We start from the raw sequence: 15,571 nt of genomic DNA, 5'->3' as shown, positions 1-15,571 counted from the left end.
ATATAGATCCCAACTATTCCATATCTTAAAATTGCGTGTGCCCATAATATCGCCAAAAAACTATGGTGCCCCAAAATCCCCAAAGGTGACGCTTTAAACGCCTTGACAGCTCATCACTTTAGAGTTAACTAGTAGCTCTTGTGCTAGAATCATTGTTTTCCTGGCGATATGCCACACATATGGTGCAACTGCAGATTACATGTGCGTGCACACCGTGGAATTGTGTTTGCATTTGCACATTATATATATATATATATATATATATATATATATATATATATATATATATATATATATCATTTTATTTTTATTACTAGTCCTCAAAAGAGTCAGCAAATCCACACTCCTATAAGCCCTTGTACTAAGGAAATTACCATAAAACTGTTTTGTCAATGTGTCCTATTCACTGTTTTCTACTGGCTGCCACATATTATACAGTAAAATCAGAGAAATTCCAGGAAACCCTGCTTTAACGAGATTACCAAATCAGTCACTGTTATACCTGTTGTACATCAGAGAACCATGTGCCGATAACGCCAAGAGAACTATTTGTGTCATTCCTCAAAGTGTTAAAGGTCATCAATCTTGCTTGCTTCCATTCAAAAAATTTTTCAAACACAGAATCTGAATCCTCACAGTCAACAGAGGTTCCATATACGGTATTGAGTGAATGCTTTAGCATCTTTGTTAAAAAAAAGAAAAATAAAAATAAATTATTACACATTGAGTTATACAAGGCATGTTCCTCATCAAATTCTAACCATCATGCAGTATGTAAAATTCTCTGATGCAGTGTACTGACAAAAAACTAAGCAGGATTTATTTTTTACTATGTTTTTTGTAAAAAAAAGAAATTCAACCCACAGAGTTGAATATGGCAGGCAATAGTATTTTCAAGAGTCTTAAAGTTGATGTAAACCTGAAAAACTCAAATTCATTTTATCATACAGTTGAATAGATATTGCCTATACTAAGCATTTGAGCTTAGTTTGGAATCTTGCAGCAATCCCCTTCTCCAGAAAACTTCCCCATTCTTCTGAACAGCATAAACCCGACAAGCAGAAAATATTTATTGGCTCCCGCACGCATGCGTGGGAATGATTTAATTCACGCCTCCGGCCAATCAGATGGCCAGAGGACGTGAACAGGGAAGCAGGACGGCCGAACATGTCAGCCGCCCTGTCGCTGAGCGGGGGGCACTGCAGGGGCTTTGTTAAGTATTTCATAATGAGCTAGTATGCGATGTATACTAGCTCATTATGCCTTTGTCTTTACAGGTTTTTTTTTCCTCATTTTTTTTAATGAGAGTTTACTTCCTCTTTAACAGAGGTTTAAATGAGAATGTTTCCTGGTCCACGTTGTCACTTTAAGCTGCAGGATTTCTTGGATGTTTTAGTATTAGTCCCTTCCTACCAGCTTTCTCCGGATTAGCAAAGATCATGTGCTATAAGCAGAGCTGACAGTCACTGGACCCTTTGTATTCCCCTGGATATACTCAGGAAACATGCCCACAGGCAAAAAGATATCAGACAGCTGTGCTGTACTTGTTCTTGAGCCGAGGCTGGAGGGTGTGTATAACTGGGAGATTGTGAGACCTCTCATCTCCACCTACTATTCTCTAGTCCTAAGCCACTTCCACAGACGAGCAGTTTTAGGAGGGTTGAGACAGGCTAAGGAAGCATTTTTATGAGGTACACTCACAGCTGTATGTAGGTTCATTTATGGCAGAATGTCAGGAAGGTCCTGCCAGGAGACAAGTTGGCAACCGCAGGCAAGGTCCTGCCCCTTGAATTTCCCAAAGCTAATTGGGTAATTGGCTAATTGGCAAACGTGAAAGCCCCAGCACGTGAATTTGAGTGTGCTGCGCACCTGATGACAGTTAAGCATCAAGAGGCCTATTTAAGCTAGATCTGCTCCCAGGATCAGTGCTGTCTCGTCTACAGCGTTCCGTGCCAGTCCTGCTTCCTGTTACCTGTGTTGGTCCTGAGATCTTGACCCCGCTTGCCTTTGACCACTCCAGTTCTCTGCCTGCACCGACCCCAGCTTGTTCTTTGACCATTCTCCAGTCTCTCCACTTGTACCTGATCTGACCTCTCTGTGTATGACCCGGCTTGTCTGACTGCTTACCTTCCAGTATTCCTCGAGGCTCCCTAGTTGCTGCATTGATCCAACTACTCCCAGGACACCTGCCTCCGTCTGGAACTCTACGCTACCAGCAGTCCTGCAGCCTGCACGTCCGCCGCACTTGTGCGACTCTGCACTCTGCGCTTCCTGTTTACTCTATCAGGGGCTCGGAGTCAGAGGTGTAAGAGAGGCCTTCCTCCGCACATTCAGGCTCTACCTACCAGGTACGTGACACAGAAATTGGATTTATGTCTTACCAAGAATTCCTTTTCTCTGATGTTCATTGATGGACACAGCTCCAGAATCTTTTTGACCATTGGGTTATGCTACAGGAGTAGAACACTAGGCAAGAAAAAGCTTTACCACGCCTACACGGCAGTCCCAGGGGGTATACTCCCAACTTCTGCTATAGGTATTTAGTTTTGTTGCAAGCAGTGTCAGAAGAAAAATTAACCCAATCAATCAGAGAAAAGGATTTTACTGTAAGACAAAAAACTGGATTTTTGTCTTACCGTAAAATCCTTTTCTCTGCGGTTCACCGACGGACACAGCTCCATGTCTTCTAGACAATTGGGCTTTATGCTGCTCTCTCTTCAGGAGAAGGACTAGGCAGAAAGCTTTTTGGTTATGCCCCTGAGTCAGTCCCAGAGGGTATACCATCACTTCCTGCTCTAGGACTTCAGTTTGTAACAAGCAGTGTCAGAAGGACAAATAACTCAACCCATCAGTGAACCTCAGGAAAGGATTTTACGGTAAGACAAAAAAAAGATTTTTGTCTTTTCTTACCGTACAATCCCTTTCTCTGAGGTTCACTGACAGACACGGTTATGCTCTCGCTCTCTAGGAGTAGGACTAGGTGGAATCCTTTTTGGCTACGTCCCTGGGACAGTACCAGAGGGTATACCATCACTTCCTGCTGTAAGACTCCAGTTTGTAACAAGCAGTGTCAGAAGAACCAATAACTCAACCCCAAAAGAGGGGCGGTGCTGTATCCATCAGTGAACCTCAGAGAAAAAGATTTTAAAGACAAACTGGATTTTTGACTTACAGTAAAATAGTTTTCTCTGAAGTTCATTGACAAACGCAGCTTCATATCTTCTTGACCATTGGGTTATGCTGCACCCTACAGGAGTAGGACACTAAGCAGGAAAAAAATTTTCACCACGCCTATGGGGCAGTCCCTGCAGGCATAGCCTCACACTCTGCTACAGCCCTCAGTTTCGTTGCATGCAGTGTTTAAGACAACACCATTCCACTCATATTTAGAGGGGCGGGTGCTGCGTCTGGCAATGAACTTCAGAGAATAAGATTTTACGGTAAGTCAAAAATACAGTTTTCTCTATCCTTCATTGACAGACGCAGCGTCATATCTTCTTGACCATTGGGACGTCCCAAAGCAGTATTTACATGAGGCGTGGGAAAAAACAACGCAAAGAAGAACATAATTTTCCAAGGCAAAGGGTAGCCAATGAGGTAACAAGGAGCTCAACCAGGAACAACTGGAGCTCACCTAGAAAAAGTTCTTTTAGACAGCAGCCTGCAAAACCTTGCGACCAAAAGAGGCATCTGAAGATACCAACATATCTACACATCTACCTTGTAGAATTTTGTAAATGTGTGCACCGACGACCAAGTTACCGCCTTGCAAACTTGCATTACTGACGCCTGATGACGAAAAGCCCAAAAAGGCACTCAGCGCTTGAGTAGAATGCACCTTTACAGGGAAAGGAGGAACCTGCCCCTTTAGTAATAAGCCTGAACCACTGTCTGCCTGATCCATCTGGATATGGTCGCAGCAGACACAGCCAATCCTTTAAGATTTAATTCCGTGAGGACAAAAAGTGATTTCATGAAAGATTCAGTAGCCGCCAGGTAAACTCGAATTGCTGAACCACATCTAAAGAATGCAAAGCAATTTCCTTGGGATGCTTGGGCTTAGGACAGAGTGAAGGCAGCACAATTTCTTCATTCAAATGGAAATCAGAAACCCCCTTAGGAAGGAACGACTGATTAGGTCGAAGTACCACCTTATCTCTGTGGATCAACAGATAAGATGAACGGCAGGACAACGCCGCCAATTCACACACTCTGCGAGCAGAAGTGGTAGCCACCAAAAATGCAACATTCTGAGATAACATGAGCAGGGGATTCTCCCTAATGTTCTCAAACTGAGGCAGAGGGGATCGCCTCAGAGGAGCCAGATGACGCACCCCCTGAATAAAAGTGTGAATTAGGGCATGCGTAGCTAAAGGACGTTGGAAATTATTAGCCAAAGCCGACACTTGGCCTTGATAGTGCCCAAAGCTCTTCAACCCCTCTGAAGAAAGGTCAAAACCCTGTCCACCGATAACAAGCGAGAGTGCACTTTTAGCGATTCACACCGTGAAATGTACGATTTCCACGTACGATGATAGGTCTTTCCTGGAAGTAGACTTCCTGGCCTTCAATAGTGTGGGGATCACTGAGTCAGAAAGACCCCTATCGTTCAGTACCTGACTTTCAACAGCCATGCTCAGAGCTAAAAGTTTATCTACACCCAATTGTAGAAACCCCAACAGGCAAGACACAGAAAAGGAGTAAGGAGAAAACCCCCGTGACTCACACCAAGTAATGTACTCCTTTCAAACTCGATGATAAACCTTCCTGGGAGTAGATTTCCTAGCCTTCAACAACGCAGGAATCACTGACTCAGACAGCCCTCTGTCTTCCAGCACCCAGCTTTCAATAGCCACGCCATTAGGCAGGATAGAAGATTGGTCCCTGAGACCAAGGGACGTCTGCTAACAGCTTTACCAGGCCTGCGTACCAAAACCGGTGGAGGCCAGTCTGGCGCCACCAGAATGACTGGAATCCCTTCTACCTTGATTCTGCGTAGCAGTCTCGACAGAAGTTGTATCGGAGGAAAGGCGTAAATCAGATGATACTGACCCCAAAAGGCCACCAGGGCGTCAGCCAGAGGATCCCGAGACCTTGGAACAAGCCTCTGCACCTTCCTGTTAAGACAGGAAGCCAGCAGGTCCACATCAGGGGTCCCCACCAAAGACATAGTTGATGAAAAAGCTCCGGGTGAAGAGACCATTCTCCTGGATCAAACGTCTGCCGACTGAGATAGTCCGCTTGCCAACTCTCTACCCCCAGAATGTGCAAAGCCGGAACATATTCTGCCCACCTCAAGATGCTGGCCACTTCCCGGGCCACCGGGGCACTCTTTGTGCCCCCTTGATGATTGACATATGCCACAGCCATAACATTGTCCGATTATATCTACACAGGGCGTCCCTGCAGACGATTGGTCCATTGAGACAAAGTCTGATTGCCCGAATTTCCAGGATGTTGATCGGCAACCTGGACTCTTCCCAAGTCCAGACACCTTGAAACACACTCCCAAGACACCTCCCCATCCGGACAGACTGGTATCCGTGGTGATTACAGTCCAACCATTGAGGAGAGAGGTTGTGTGCAGCAGGAGCTCCTAGAAAAATTCAGAGCTTTCCATCTTAGGCCTGTGATTGCCTCAGCAAGCCCAGGCCCAGGGGGGCCCCTCAGCCTGGATCAGAGGAAATAACCCCTGGCCACCTGGAGCTCTCCTTGGAGGACCGTCTCTTTTTGGACACCAAGAAATAGCTCCTGGATTTGTCTAGGGCACTGCCGGGTGAAAATCAAGCCAAGGTGGAGGCAAGGAGAGAGAAAATCAAATGTTTAATGAGAAAAGTTGCCTGTGTTTTTGAGGAGAAAATCGCCCGGCTGAGCGCTCTTTGGATTCTGAGGGACTGATCAGAAAGAAACAAGAGGGCCGGACTCAGTAAAGACATCACGGTCATGAAGGATGAATGCCGGGGGCTGTGGAATCTTGTTGGTGACCTATCCTGTGGTGGCCCTGGTGAGAAAGACGTCCTATCGGCCATAACTGAAAGGCCGCAGAGGGCCAGCGCTGAGGGCAGCCAGTCCGTGAGGAGGTCCCAGCTTGCATCTCAAGCAGCTAATGTGGAGGTAAGACCCATCTGTAGCGAGGTTTGTGGAGCTAACAAACTGGGGGAAGGGAGTGTGCCGGAGGCAGAGGTGTTGGTAACCAAGGGTGAGCAGGCCTGCAGTGCTGCAGGTGAAACCTCCTCATCTATGGTAGGGACAGTTATTGCCTCATCCCCTGCTAGTAATGTGGCTGAGGTCACTGCAGCCAAGGTGGTGCAGGATCCCATGGAGGTCCCTGTGGAAGTAGGTTCTGTGGTGACCCCCTGATTTACATATGCCTACAGCCCCGTTGGTTTACGAGGCCAGTGGTCCCCCCTGCTATGCCCACTACCTCCCCGCCTGTAATAAATAATCTTGGTGGAGTTTCCTTACCATCTCCAATGCAGTTGATGGCAGAGGGTCTGGATGTCGCTGAAGTATGGAGGAGAAACCGGATAGCTTGCTGGCCCCTGCCGCCTCATTTGCCGGTGTTGCTGGAGTGCTGGGCTCGGTTGCTGATGCTCAATGTGGTGAGAAAGGCCCTAAAATGGGGGCCATGGCTGGAGACCGCATCCCAAGTGTCAGTCACGTCCAGGTTCCACACGTCCTGTCTGGAAAGGAAGTGATGTCAGGAACGATCATAGAGTTGCCTGGAGGACAGGAAGTGGGGTCAGGAACTACCAGAGAGATGCCTGGAGGACCGGAAAGTGCTGGGGAAATCCCGGACCGGATCTTAAAGAATGTAGGACGGTCTAAACAGTGCTGTAAATGTTAGGAAAGCCTGGACAGAGCTGCAAGCAGCATGGACAGAAGAAGTGATGTTTTATCATCAGGACATGTGTCCCTTCAGCTTGGCCAAGTCACTGATCGGGGGGACTGTGTTATGTGGGTCCTCCAGACTGACTGTCCAGTTCTTGACTGCATTAGAAGGAGCCGCAGGTGTCAGCGTCAGTGGATGAAAGTTCTCCTGCTGTGTGCAAGGATGCCACCACCTCTGGTTGGCCTGCTGACTGGGAGGCCTAAGCTGAAAATGCGGGGTCTCTGGTTGATGGGGCTGCTGACCAAGGTGAAGGGCGGACCATGGTTGCGGTTGTGTTGTTAGAGAAGATTTGAATATTGTGGCAATAGAGGGAGGTATGGGTGACAGTACTAGGGGGGCAATAGTGACAGATTCCGGGGCCGTGGGAGGGGCAGCTGAGGGCCCAAGTACGGGGGTGGTGCCTGTGGTTTAGTCGGTGAAGGAGGGTGGGCCAGGAGTGCGCCGGGGGTCTTCTCCCGAGGCGTTCCCCCCCCTGTAGTTGGGGGGGGGGGTCTTCCAGACTTCTGGGCCCTTCTCAGGAGGGTAGGTTCTCTCTGCTCTGCAGGAGGGACGCATCTTTGCCAAGATTGACCATTTATATGGTCAATTTGGCTCCCGGGTTTTTCTGGAGCCCCCTGCGGGGTGGGTGCGGGGGTTTGTTCTAAGGGGGTAGGGGGGCCGGAAAGGAGACGCAGGAACGTGGTACAGGTGAAGTTCCAGGGCTCGTGTTCCAGATTGATTTGGTCCTGAGTTTGGGGTTTAGGGTGGCAGACTTGTTTGCTGTCATTCACCCCCACAACTCGGCCGAATATGATATCAGTTTTGTGTCCCCTTTAGCCATGGAGCTTTTCCGAACTAAGTATGAGCTGGTCAAGGGTCATGAGTCCTTGAAGAACTTCCATGTGACCGTACTCTCCAGGCACGAGGGGGTTAAGAATGTCATCATCCTTGTTAGGAACGAGTCTCTGCCCCCTGAGGACATCATGACCTGGCAGGGGAGGTATGGTCAGCTTTTGGCCCCTTCTCCAGGAAGAACTTGGATAAGCGGGGGATTTGGACTGGGGCTTGGTCGGCCCGTGTTAAGCTCCATAGGAGGGGGCTGACGGTTGCGCACATCCCTGCTAGTGCCTTTATTGGTAGGGACTGCATTCTTGCCTTTTACCCGGGTCATCTGAAGCTATGTTGTTTTAATATGGCAGCCCGATGCACTTCAGTGCGGATTGTGCCGTACTTTGGTATGTGTGGTGTGGTGGCCTGGGTCACCACGCAGAAGAATGTGCAGTGATCGGATGTAACATCTGTGGGGAAATGGGGCACCCCTTTAGTAGATGACCTCAGGGGGGAGTGAGGCTCAGGCGGGGGGGGGGGGGGATTGGTGATGACAGGTCAGGGAGTAGGGCGGAGGAGGATAAGGCCAGTGAGTCTAAGTCAGTGGTGGTGATGGTGAATGTTGTCTCTGGTGCGGTTTCCCCTGGGGGAAGGTCCCGCAGTAAGGAGGAAAACGGCCTCCCAGGAAAAGCGGGCAAGGAGGGGGCAGGCGGATGCCTCTGGAGGAGGGGATGATGTGGCTAAGGGGGTCGTGTGGGTTGCCGGTCATGAGAGGGAGGAACTTGTGAAACCGGCACCCAGATGCTCTGGGACGAACATTCCTGTGCCGTCTAGGGTCGAGTCAGTTGGTACTAAGGTGCTGGAGGCTCGAAATCCCCTGGCTCCCCCTCTGGCCTGGTGGCTTGTAATTCTCCCTCTGTCCCCGTCCCTCTGGGTGTTCGGCCCTCCGTTCCTTCCTCTTCCCTTAAGCGACTGCTGCCAGTCAGGCAGTGTGGATTGAGGGAACAAGCCCCGCTCCCTGAGAGATGCTGCTCCCACCTTGAGTGGTGGAAGGCAGTGAAGAAGAGGTTGAAGGGTTTCTTCCGGAAGATCTCTAGGTTCAGTTAAGTCTCTAAATACCGTGCCTATCTGGGTTTGCATAGGAGTCTTGATCCCCTCCTATCCTCTGGTGGTTCTCAGGGACGGGGATCTCTGATCTGAAGCAGCAGCTGAGGGAGTGCCAGTACGATTGTCTTGCCTCCCTGGGCCTTGAAAGGGATAACGGATTATCTCCTACTATACACCCAATCTACCACAATACAGGTTCTTTAGATCTATGTTCGCTTCCCTTTCTCCGCTCATTGACGGAACCGTTATCTGGGGAGGGGACTCGAATATTGCATTCCATACGAGTATCGACAAAAAACGACCGGTAGGCTCGCAAAACACAAGACCCACCAAACGCAGCTTAAAAGGTAGCTAAGATGGTCTATGACCAAGGCCTGGTAGACATTTGGAGGGAACTCAATCTCTCTCAAAGGGACTTCATGCACTTCTCACACCCACACCAGTCCTACACTAGAATTGACCATATATTCTTACCAACCTCGCTAGTCCCCCCTAACACGCAAAGCATGCATCAAGGACGTGGTCTGGTCCGACCATTCTTTGGTAATGCTTCTTTTACAGTGACCCTTTTCCCACGCCACACACAATTATTGGAGACTGAATGAATCCTTACTGAGTGACCCAGTCAAAACCCAGGAGATTGAAATGCACATCAAGGAATACTTTTTGCTTAACGATACAGGAGACCTCTACCACCCTTTGGGCTGCTCACAAAGCCACCATTAGAGGGAAAATCATACAAATTTCTGCCCAAATGAAACGTGCCAGAAAGGCTGGTATAGACAGGCTAGAAAAGGAATTCCTCGATCTCTCCAGGCGTCACAAACGCCGACCGCAACCAGTTTCAATTACGCAACTGGATGCAGCCAGGACGGAACTTAACCTAGCTTTGACAGCCAAAGCAGATAAATATATAATCTGGCAAAGTGGCAAGTTTTATTCCCAATGTGATCGGATGGGATCTTTGTTAGCAGCAGGTTTGTCTCCTAAGCCCCACCTTCGAACCCATCCCGCCATTCGTCTTTCGGATGGCACCAAATCACGTAACCCTAAGAAACTTATGTCAGCATTCCACAAATACAATCAATCCCTCTACAGTACGCGTCCAGCTCCCTCTCCCTCTAAACTGACCGACTTAATGGACTCTACCCCTATTCCTAAACTAAATGGTCACCACAGTTCAATGATGGAAGCTTCCATCTCCACTGAAGAAATTGAATCGGTTATCAAAAAACTGAAGGGGGGCTCTGCACCGGGCCCCCGACGGCTTCTCAGTCCCTACTAAAAAGCTTTCTCCCCCGCCCTGGCGCCTTACTTAGCTCGCTTCTTTAACGAGCTACGTAAAACGCCTCGCTTGGATCCAGCTCTCAACTCAGCCTTTATCACAGTAATCCCCAAACCAGGAAAAGACGACAGTGAGGTTGGCAATTACCGCCTAATTTCTCTCATTAACAATGATCTTAAAATCCTAACCAATATATTAACCAATAGGCTCTCCTCATTCATTTCACAATATATACACAAGGATCAAGTAGGATTTATTCCGGAAAGACAAGGCACTAACCAAATCAGACGAGCCATAGATGTTATATCGCTGTTGCATTCAGGATGGGCGGGAGGGCCCTGCCAAGGTCTCCTTCTGTCAATTGATTTACAGAAGGCATTTGACTATCTCCTGGCATTATCTCTTCTGGACAAATGGGGATTTGGTCCATGCTTCACAAATATCCTGGAAACGGGAGGCTAGGGTGCAGTTTTTGTATACAAACTTTTTTATTAGGGTGAACAAATTGTGGTACAAAAGCTTATAGTTTTAAGGTTGTTAATGTGAACCTCTACCTATCTCAAGGGGCACACATCAGGGGTGTCCTCTATCGCCCCTCCTGTTTGAAATAACTATGGAAACTTCGGCTCTAGCGATCAGATCACACCCAGATATACACGGGGCCCAATGTGGCCCGCACACTCACAAACGTGCTCTATTTGCTGACGATCTGCTCGTCTTTGTCACCTCTCCACTCATCTCCCTCAAAACATTTATAAACTCCTGCAATCTATTGGCACTATATCTCACCTTCACATTAACATGTCTAAGTCCCACGCTTTCAATATAAATGTTCCAGAACAGGAATTGTCTGGCATTAAGACTCACTTTCCCTTCATCTGGAGTGAATGTTCCATCCCAAACCTGGGTATTTCCCTCACGGAAATAGGATAGGCTATATGCAGCCAATTATCCACCTCTTTTCCGGAAACTAAGTCAAGACTTGCACAGCTGGTCCCAACTCCCCCTATCCTGGCTGGGAAGGATCCATGCAGTGAAAATGACATTATTACTGAAGATTCTTTATTACTTCAGGTCCCTACCCATTCCCCTGGTTAGGGACCATATCAAACGCTTCCAGTCTAGCCTCACCTCCCATCTGGAGATCAAAAGGTCACAGATTAGGGAAGGGGCTTTTGTTTAGATCCCGGAAAAAAGGGGGACTGGGGGTTCCAAACCTAATATGGTACAATCAAGCTGCCCAACTGGCACAGATATCAGTCATCTATTCCCGAGCTGCAAAGCCAGACTGGGTGCACATGGCACGCCAGGCAGTGCCGCTGCACACCATTGATTTCCTTATGTGGTGTCTCCCTAAATACCGACCTGCCATTTTAGCACCGACACTCTCACACTCCTTAGCACTATGGGATATACTTAAGGGCCGATCCAAACTTACCTCATCTCTACGCCCACTATCACTCCTGTTTCAAAACCGCAGCTTTCCTCCAGGCTTAAATATCACGGATTTCCAATCGTGGCTAGACAAAGGCCTATACAGGATTGGCCACTTTATTACCCCCTCAGGACCCCTCACTCTCTCCTACTGCAAAGGCAAACTCAAGTTGCCCAATTCAGAACAATTCAGGTTTCACCAGATGACACACTTTTTACACTCCATTTGGAAAACTAAGCCATTATACCTACAGCTACGGCCTATGAAGTGTGGTGTGGTTCAGCCATGGAGCAGAGGGGGGGGGGGGATCTCTGTTATTCATGAGTCACCATCCGGGAGCAGACCCAAACCAAGCTATGCACTGGCCTGGGAGAAGGATCAAACTCGGGATTGGGAGCTAGAGACATGGTACTCAGCTATGCAGCGGGCATATAAGGGGATTTTTAATGTCACACTAATAGAAGCCAGTCTGAAAGTCCTAACAAGATGATACCTTGTTCCGGAAAGGCAGCACCGCTGTTTTCCCTTGTCTCTCCGCTTCAGGGGTTGCGCTCACAGAGGCACTTTCTTCAACACATGGTGGGAGTGTCCAAAAATAAGGGGATTCTGGAACAAGGTCTTTCATCTCATTTGCAAGGTTACTGGAGTCTGTGCCACAAACTCCACAGATAGCCCTCCTAAATTTTGCTCCGGATAACGCTTTGAAGTGCCAAAAAAAGGCTGATTCATTTGATGCTATTAGGAGCAAAATTAACCATAGCTAAAACATGGAAGAACCCCACGGTCTACTTCAGTTTACTGAAAAGAAAAATCTCCTGGATTATGACCCAGGAAAAACTATCTAGTAGTCTCCTGAACACTTACCAAAAATTCAAGACTATTTGGGAACCTTGGGCAACCCTCTCCTACTGTCCCTTTTGTCTCTTTTCAACTCTTGGTTTCTTTATCCCCTCTCTATTCTTAATGGTTGGTAGCTACTTTTGTATGGGTAGCCTTTGTAGAAATCCCAATGATCCCGCTCTCCTGCGTTTACATTTCTGTAGGGAATTGCTCTAAAGTGCTAAATCCATCTCCTACCTGTGCACAAGCGCTCCCACTGATATGTGCTCGTCATTAGGTATATTAGCACATTTACTAAGCTGTTGTTGTGAACTTCTACACCCGTTTTACGCTCTTGCCTACCGGGCTCCTCAAGTTTCCACTGAACGATCTTCCGGGTGGAGTCTTTCCTGGCTTCCTGGGCAACAGATGGTGATCCCACTGGGGTTGCCTCGAGGTCAGGAGGGCTTCCCCCATTTGTCTGATGGTATATATTCACCTGTTTCGCTCTTCCGCCATAGGAGCCTTTTTACCTGTAATGTTGTTTATAAAGTATATACTCATTCCACGTGTCCTAACTCGTGATGTTCTCTGTAAGTTACCTTCCATTATTCGTGGCTAACTACTGTACTACTGTTAATGGTTTCTTTATTGTTAAAATTCAATAAAATCTTTGAAAGAGAAAGGGATTAAGGGAATTTTTGCTCCCCGGGTCCTTACAGGAGTTGTGGAATGGCAGCGAGTTTGAAGACCATACACGGCCTAAGGGACACCTCGGGGGCCATGGTCCGGTCCAGATCAGAGAACGCTTTTCCGGCATCCTGGGGCTGCAGCGTCTAGATGAGAAGGCCAGGAGGTTCTTAAACGAGACTCCGTTAGGGGAGGAGTTTGACTTCTGAGGCCCCTTTGGCAGAGGACATATCCGTGGCGGAGGTGGAAAAGCCAAATGGCTCTGTCATCTAAAAAGTTGTCAGGGCCAGATGGGCTCACGGCAGAGTTATACCGGACCTTCAAGGGCCTGTTGGCCCCTCATCTGACAGAGATTTTCAATCAGTGTTTGGCAGAGGCCCTGTTACCTCCCTCAATGAGGTCAGCCCTGATCGTTTTATCAAAGGGGAAGGACCTGTCTGTAGTTGAGTATTGGCGCCCTATTGCCCTTATTACCACAGATAGGAAGCTGTTGGCAAAGGTTCTTTGCCTTACATCTATCAGCAGTAGCTGGTGGGGTACTGTCTGCTTTGCAGCACTGTGCAATTCTGGGCCGCAGCACCTTTAGTGCAGTCCTTGGCATCCGAGAGGCTGTGAAGAGGTGTAGGGCTGACGGGTGTGGACGGTATTTGTTGGGTTTGTATCAGACCAAGGCTTTTGACTGAGTTAGCCACAAGTACCTCTGGCTTCTTCTGGAAAGGTATGGTCTACCTGGGCGGGTGATCAATTGGCTTTGTGTGCTTTATAGAGGGGCTGAGAGCTTCCCTCTTGTCAATGGCTGGGTGGATCCACCCTTTCCTGTGGGCGCTGGTGTCAGGCAGGGCTGTCGAGCCCCCTTCTGTAGGTTTTTGTGGTGGACCCCTTCGTTCGGAGGCTAGATTGCGAGCGTCTGAGGGGGGTTCCAGTAGAGCCAGGTGGTGGCCGGGGCCCGGCGGTGAGTCTGATCGCCTATGCAGATGACGTCTCGGTTGTAGCTCCAAGTGGGGAGGAGGCCCGTTTTGTGAAAACCCAGATCGAGGACTATTCCGAGGCATCTGGTTCACTTGTGAACTGGGGCAAGAGCGAAGTTTTCAGGGTGGGTAAGGAGGGCGTGCAGTTTCCCTTGCCGGATGCTTTCCCTGTGCCCCAATTGGAAATCAAAGTGCTAGGCATCCCAAACCAAATTGGGAGAGTAGACCATCGGGTGCCGCCCAGAAAGTGGCAGCCTAGAAAGGCTGGAGGCTGTAATTGAGGGAAAGGGTTAGTCTGATTAAAACATACTTGTTGCCTGAGTTTCTCTAGGTCAGCTACGTATGCATGTTGCCAGCATCTCTCTATGCGTGGGTTTGTGGTCTGTTTTTCCTGCTGTTATGGGGAAACAGACTGAACCTGATTAAGAGAGAAGTCGCGTACCGACAGAGACGGTTAGGGGGGTTGAACATGGTCCATCCGGTAATGTTCTACACTACCATTTTTATTAAATTCAATCTACAGTCCATTTTTCGGGATGAGCCATTCCTGTGGGAACGTTCATGTAAGAATTTTATCAAATGGGTACAACTACTGTACAGTGCGCCAGTGGCGAAGGCGCTGGCCAATGGTTGGACATCCGCAAAATTCCCGTCCACCAGGGGAACTAGGCAGGGGTGACCTCTCTCCCCCCTGCTCTACGCGCTAGCCGCTGAACCATTGGCTATAGCCATCAGGGCACATCCGGGTATACATGGGTTGCGCATGGGGTCTTTGACTGATATTAGCATGTGTGCTGACGATACGCTGTTATATTTTGCGGATTCTAGGGAATCTCTGGCCACGGCCCTCTCTCTCATAGAAAAGTATGGAACATTCTCCGGTCTGCAAATTAACTGGGATAAATCTAAGGTTCTCCCTCTCGATGTTAATCCAACCTCTATGCCCCCTGCGGATCTACCCCTACAACGTGTGACTCGTATAAAATATCTAGGTGTCCACGTTACAGCAAATCCTTCGGACAATATCCAACCCCTTTTTACTCTAATTAAATCTAAAACTCAGGTTTGGTCTAAGCTGCCCCTTGTTGTCATGGGCAGAGTGAACCTTATAAAAATTGTTCTATTGCCTAAAGTCCTGTATGTTCTGTGGCACTCCCCAATCTACTTGCCGCTAAAGTATTTTAAACAAATGAAATTCCTCCTTAACCATTATCATACAGAGCAGTTACACCCCCTTCCTGTCCAGACCAATTTTCAGCTTTCGGCGCTCACACTTTGAATGATAATTACTCAGTCATACAAAGCTGTACCCAATCAAATGTTTTATCATTTTTTCACACAAATAGAGCTTTCTTTTGGTAGTATTTACTCAGCACTGGGTTTTTTGCGATATAAGTGAAAAAAGAGCGAACATTTTGAAAAAAACACATTTTGTTTTAGTTTCTATTATAAAATTTTGCGAATAAGTAATTTTTTTTCATAAATTTGGGCCAAAATTTATACCTCTACATATCTTTGGTAAAAATAACCCAAATTAGTGGTTATTATTTAGTCTGTGTGAAAGTTAG

The 15,571-nt window shown here is 47.9% G+C and overlaps 1 protein-coding gene across 1 annotated transcript in view; it reads right to left on the bottom strand.

Moving 5' to 3' along the window:
• The window catches only part of LOC309556304 (serine/threonine-protein kinase 31-like), a 417,430-nt gene that overhangs the window by 260,147 nt on the left and 141,712 nt on the right, over positions 1–15,571 (bottom strand). Inside the window, exon 5 of the mRNA XM_082258745.1 lies at positions 503–682. Within this exon, the coding sequence (XP_082114871.1) occupies positions 503–682 (180 nt within the window). The remainder of the gene's footprint in view (positions 1–502; positions 683–15,571) is intronic.

The sequence above is a fragment of the Pelophylax lessonae genome (genome assembly GCF_965119305.1).
Source record: "Pelophylax lessonae genome assembly, chromosome: 5".
Classification (NCBI taxonomy): Eukaryota; Metazoa; Chordata; class Amphibia; order Anura; family Ranidae; genus Pelophylax; species Pelophylax lessonae.
The sequence above is the reverse complement of the archived record's forward strand: the minus strand, read 5'-3'. Positions and strand labels throughout refer to the sequence as shown.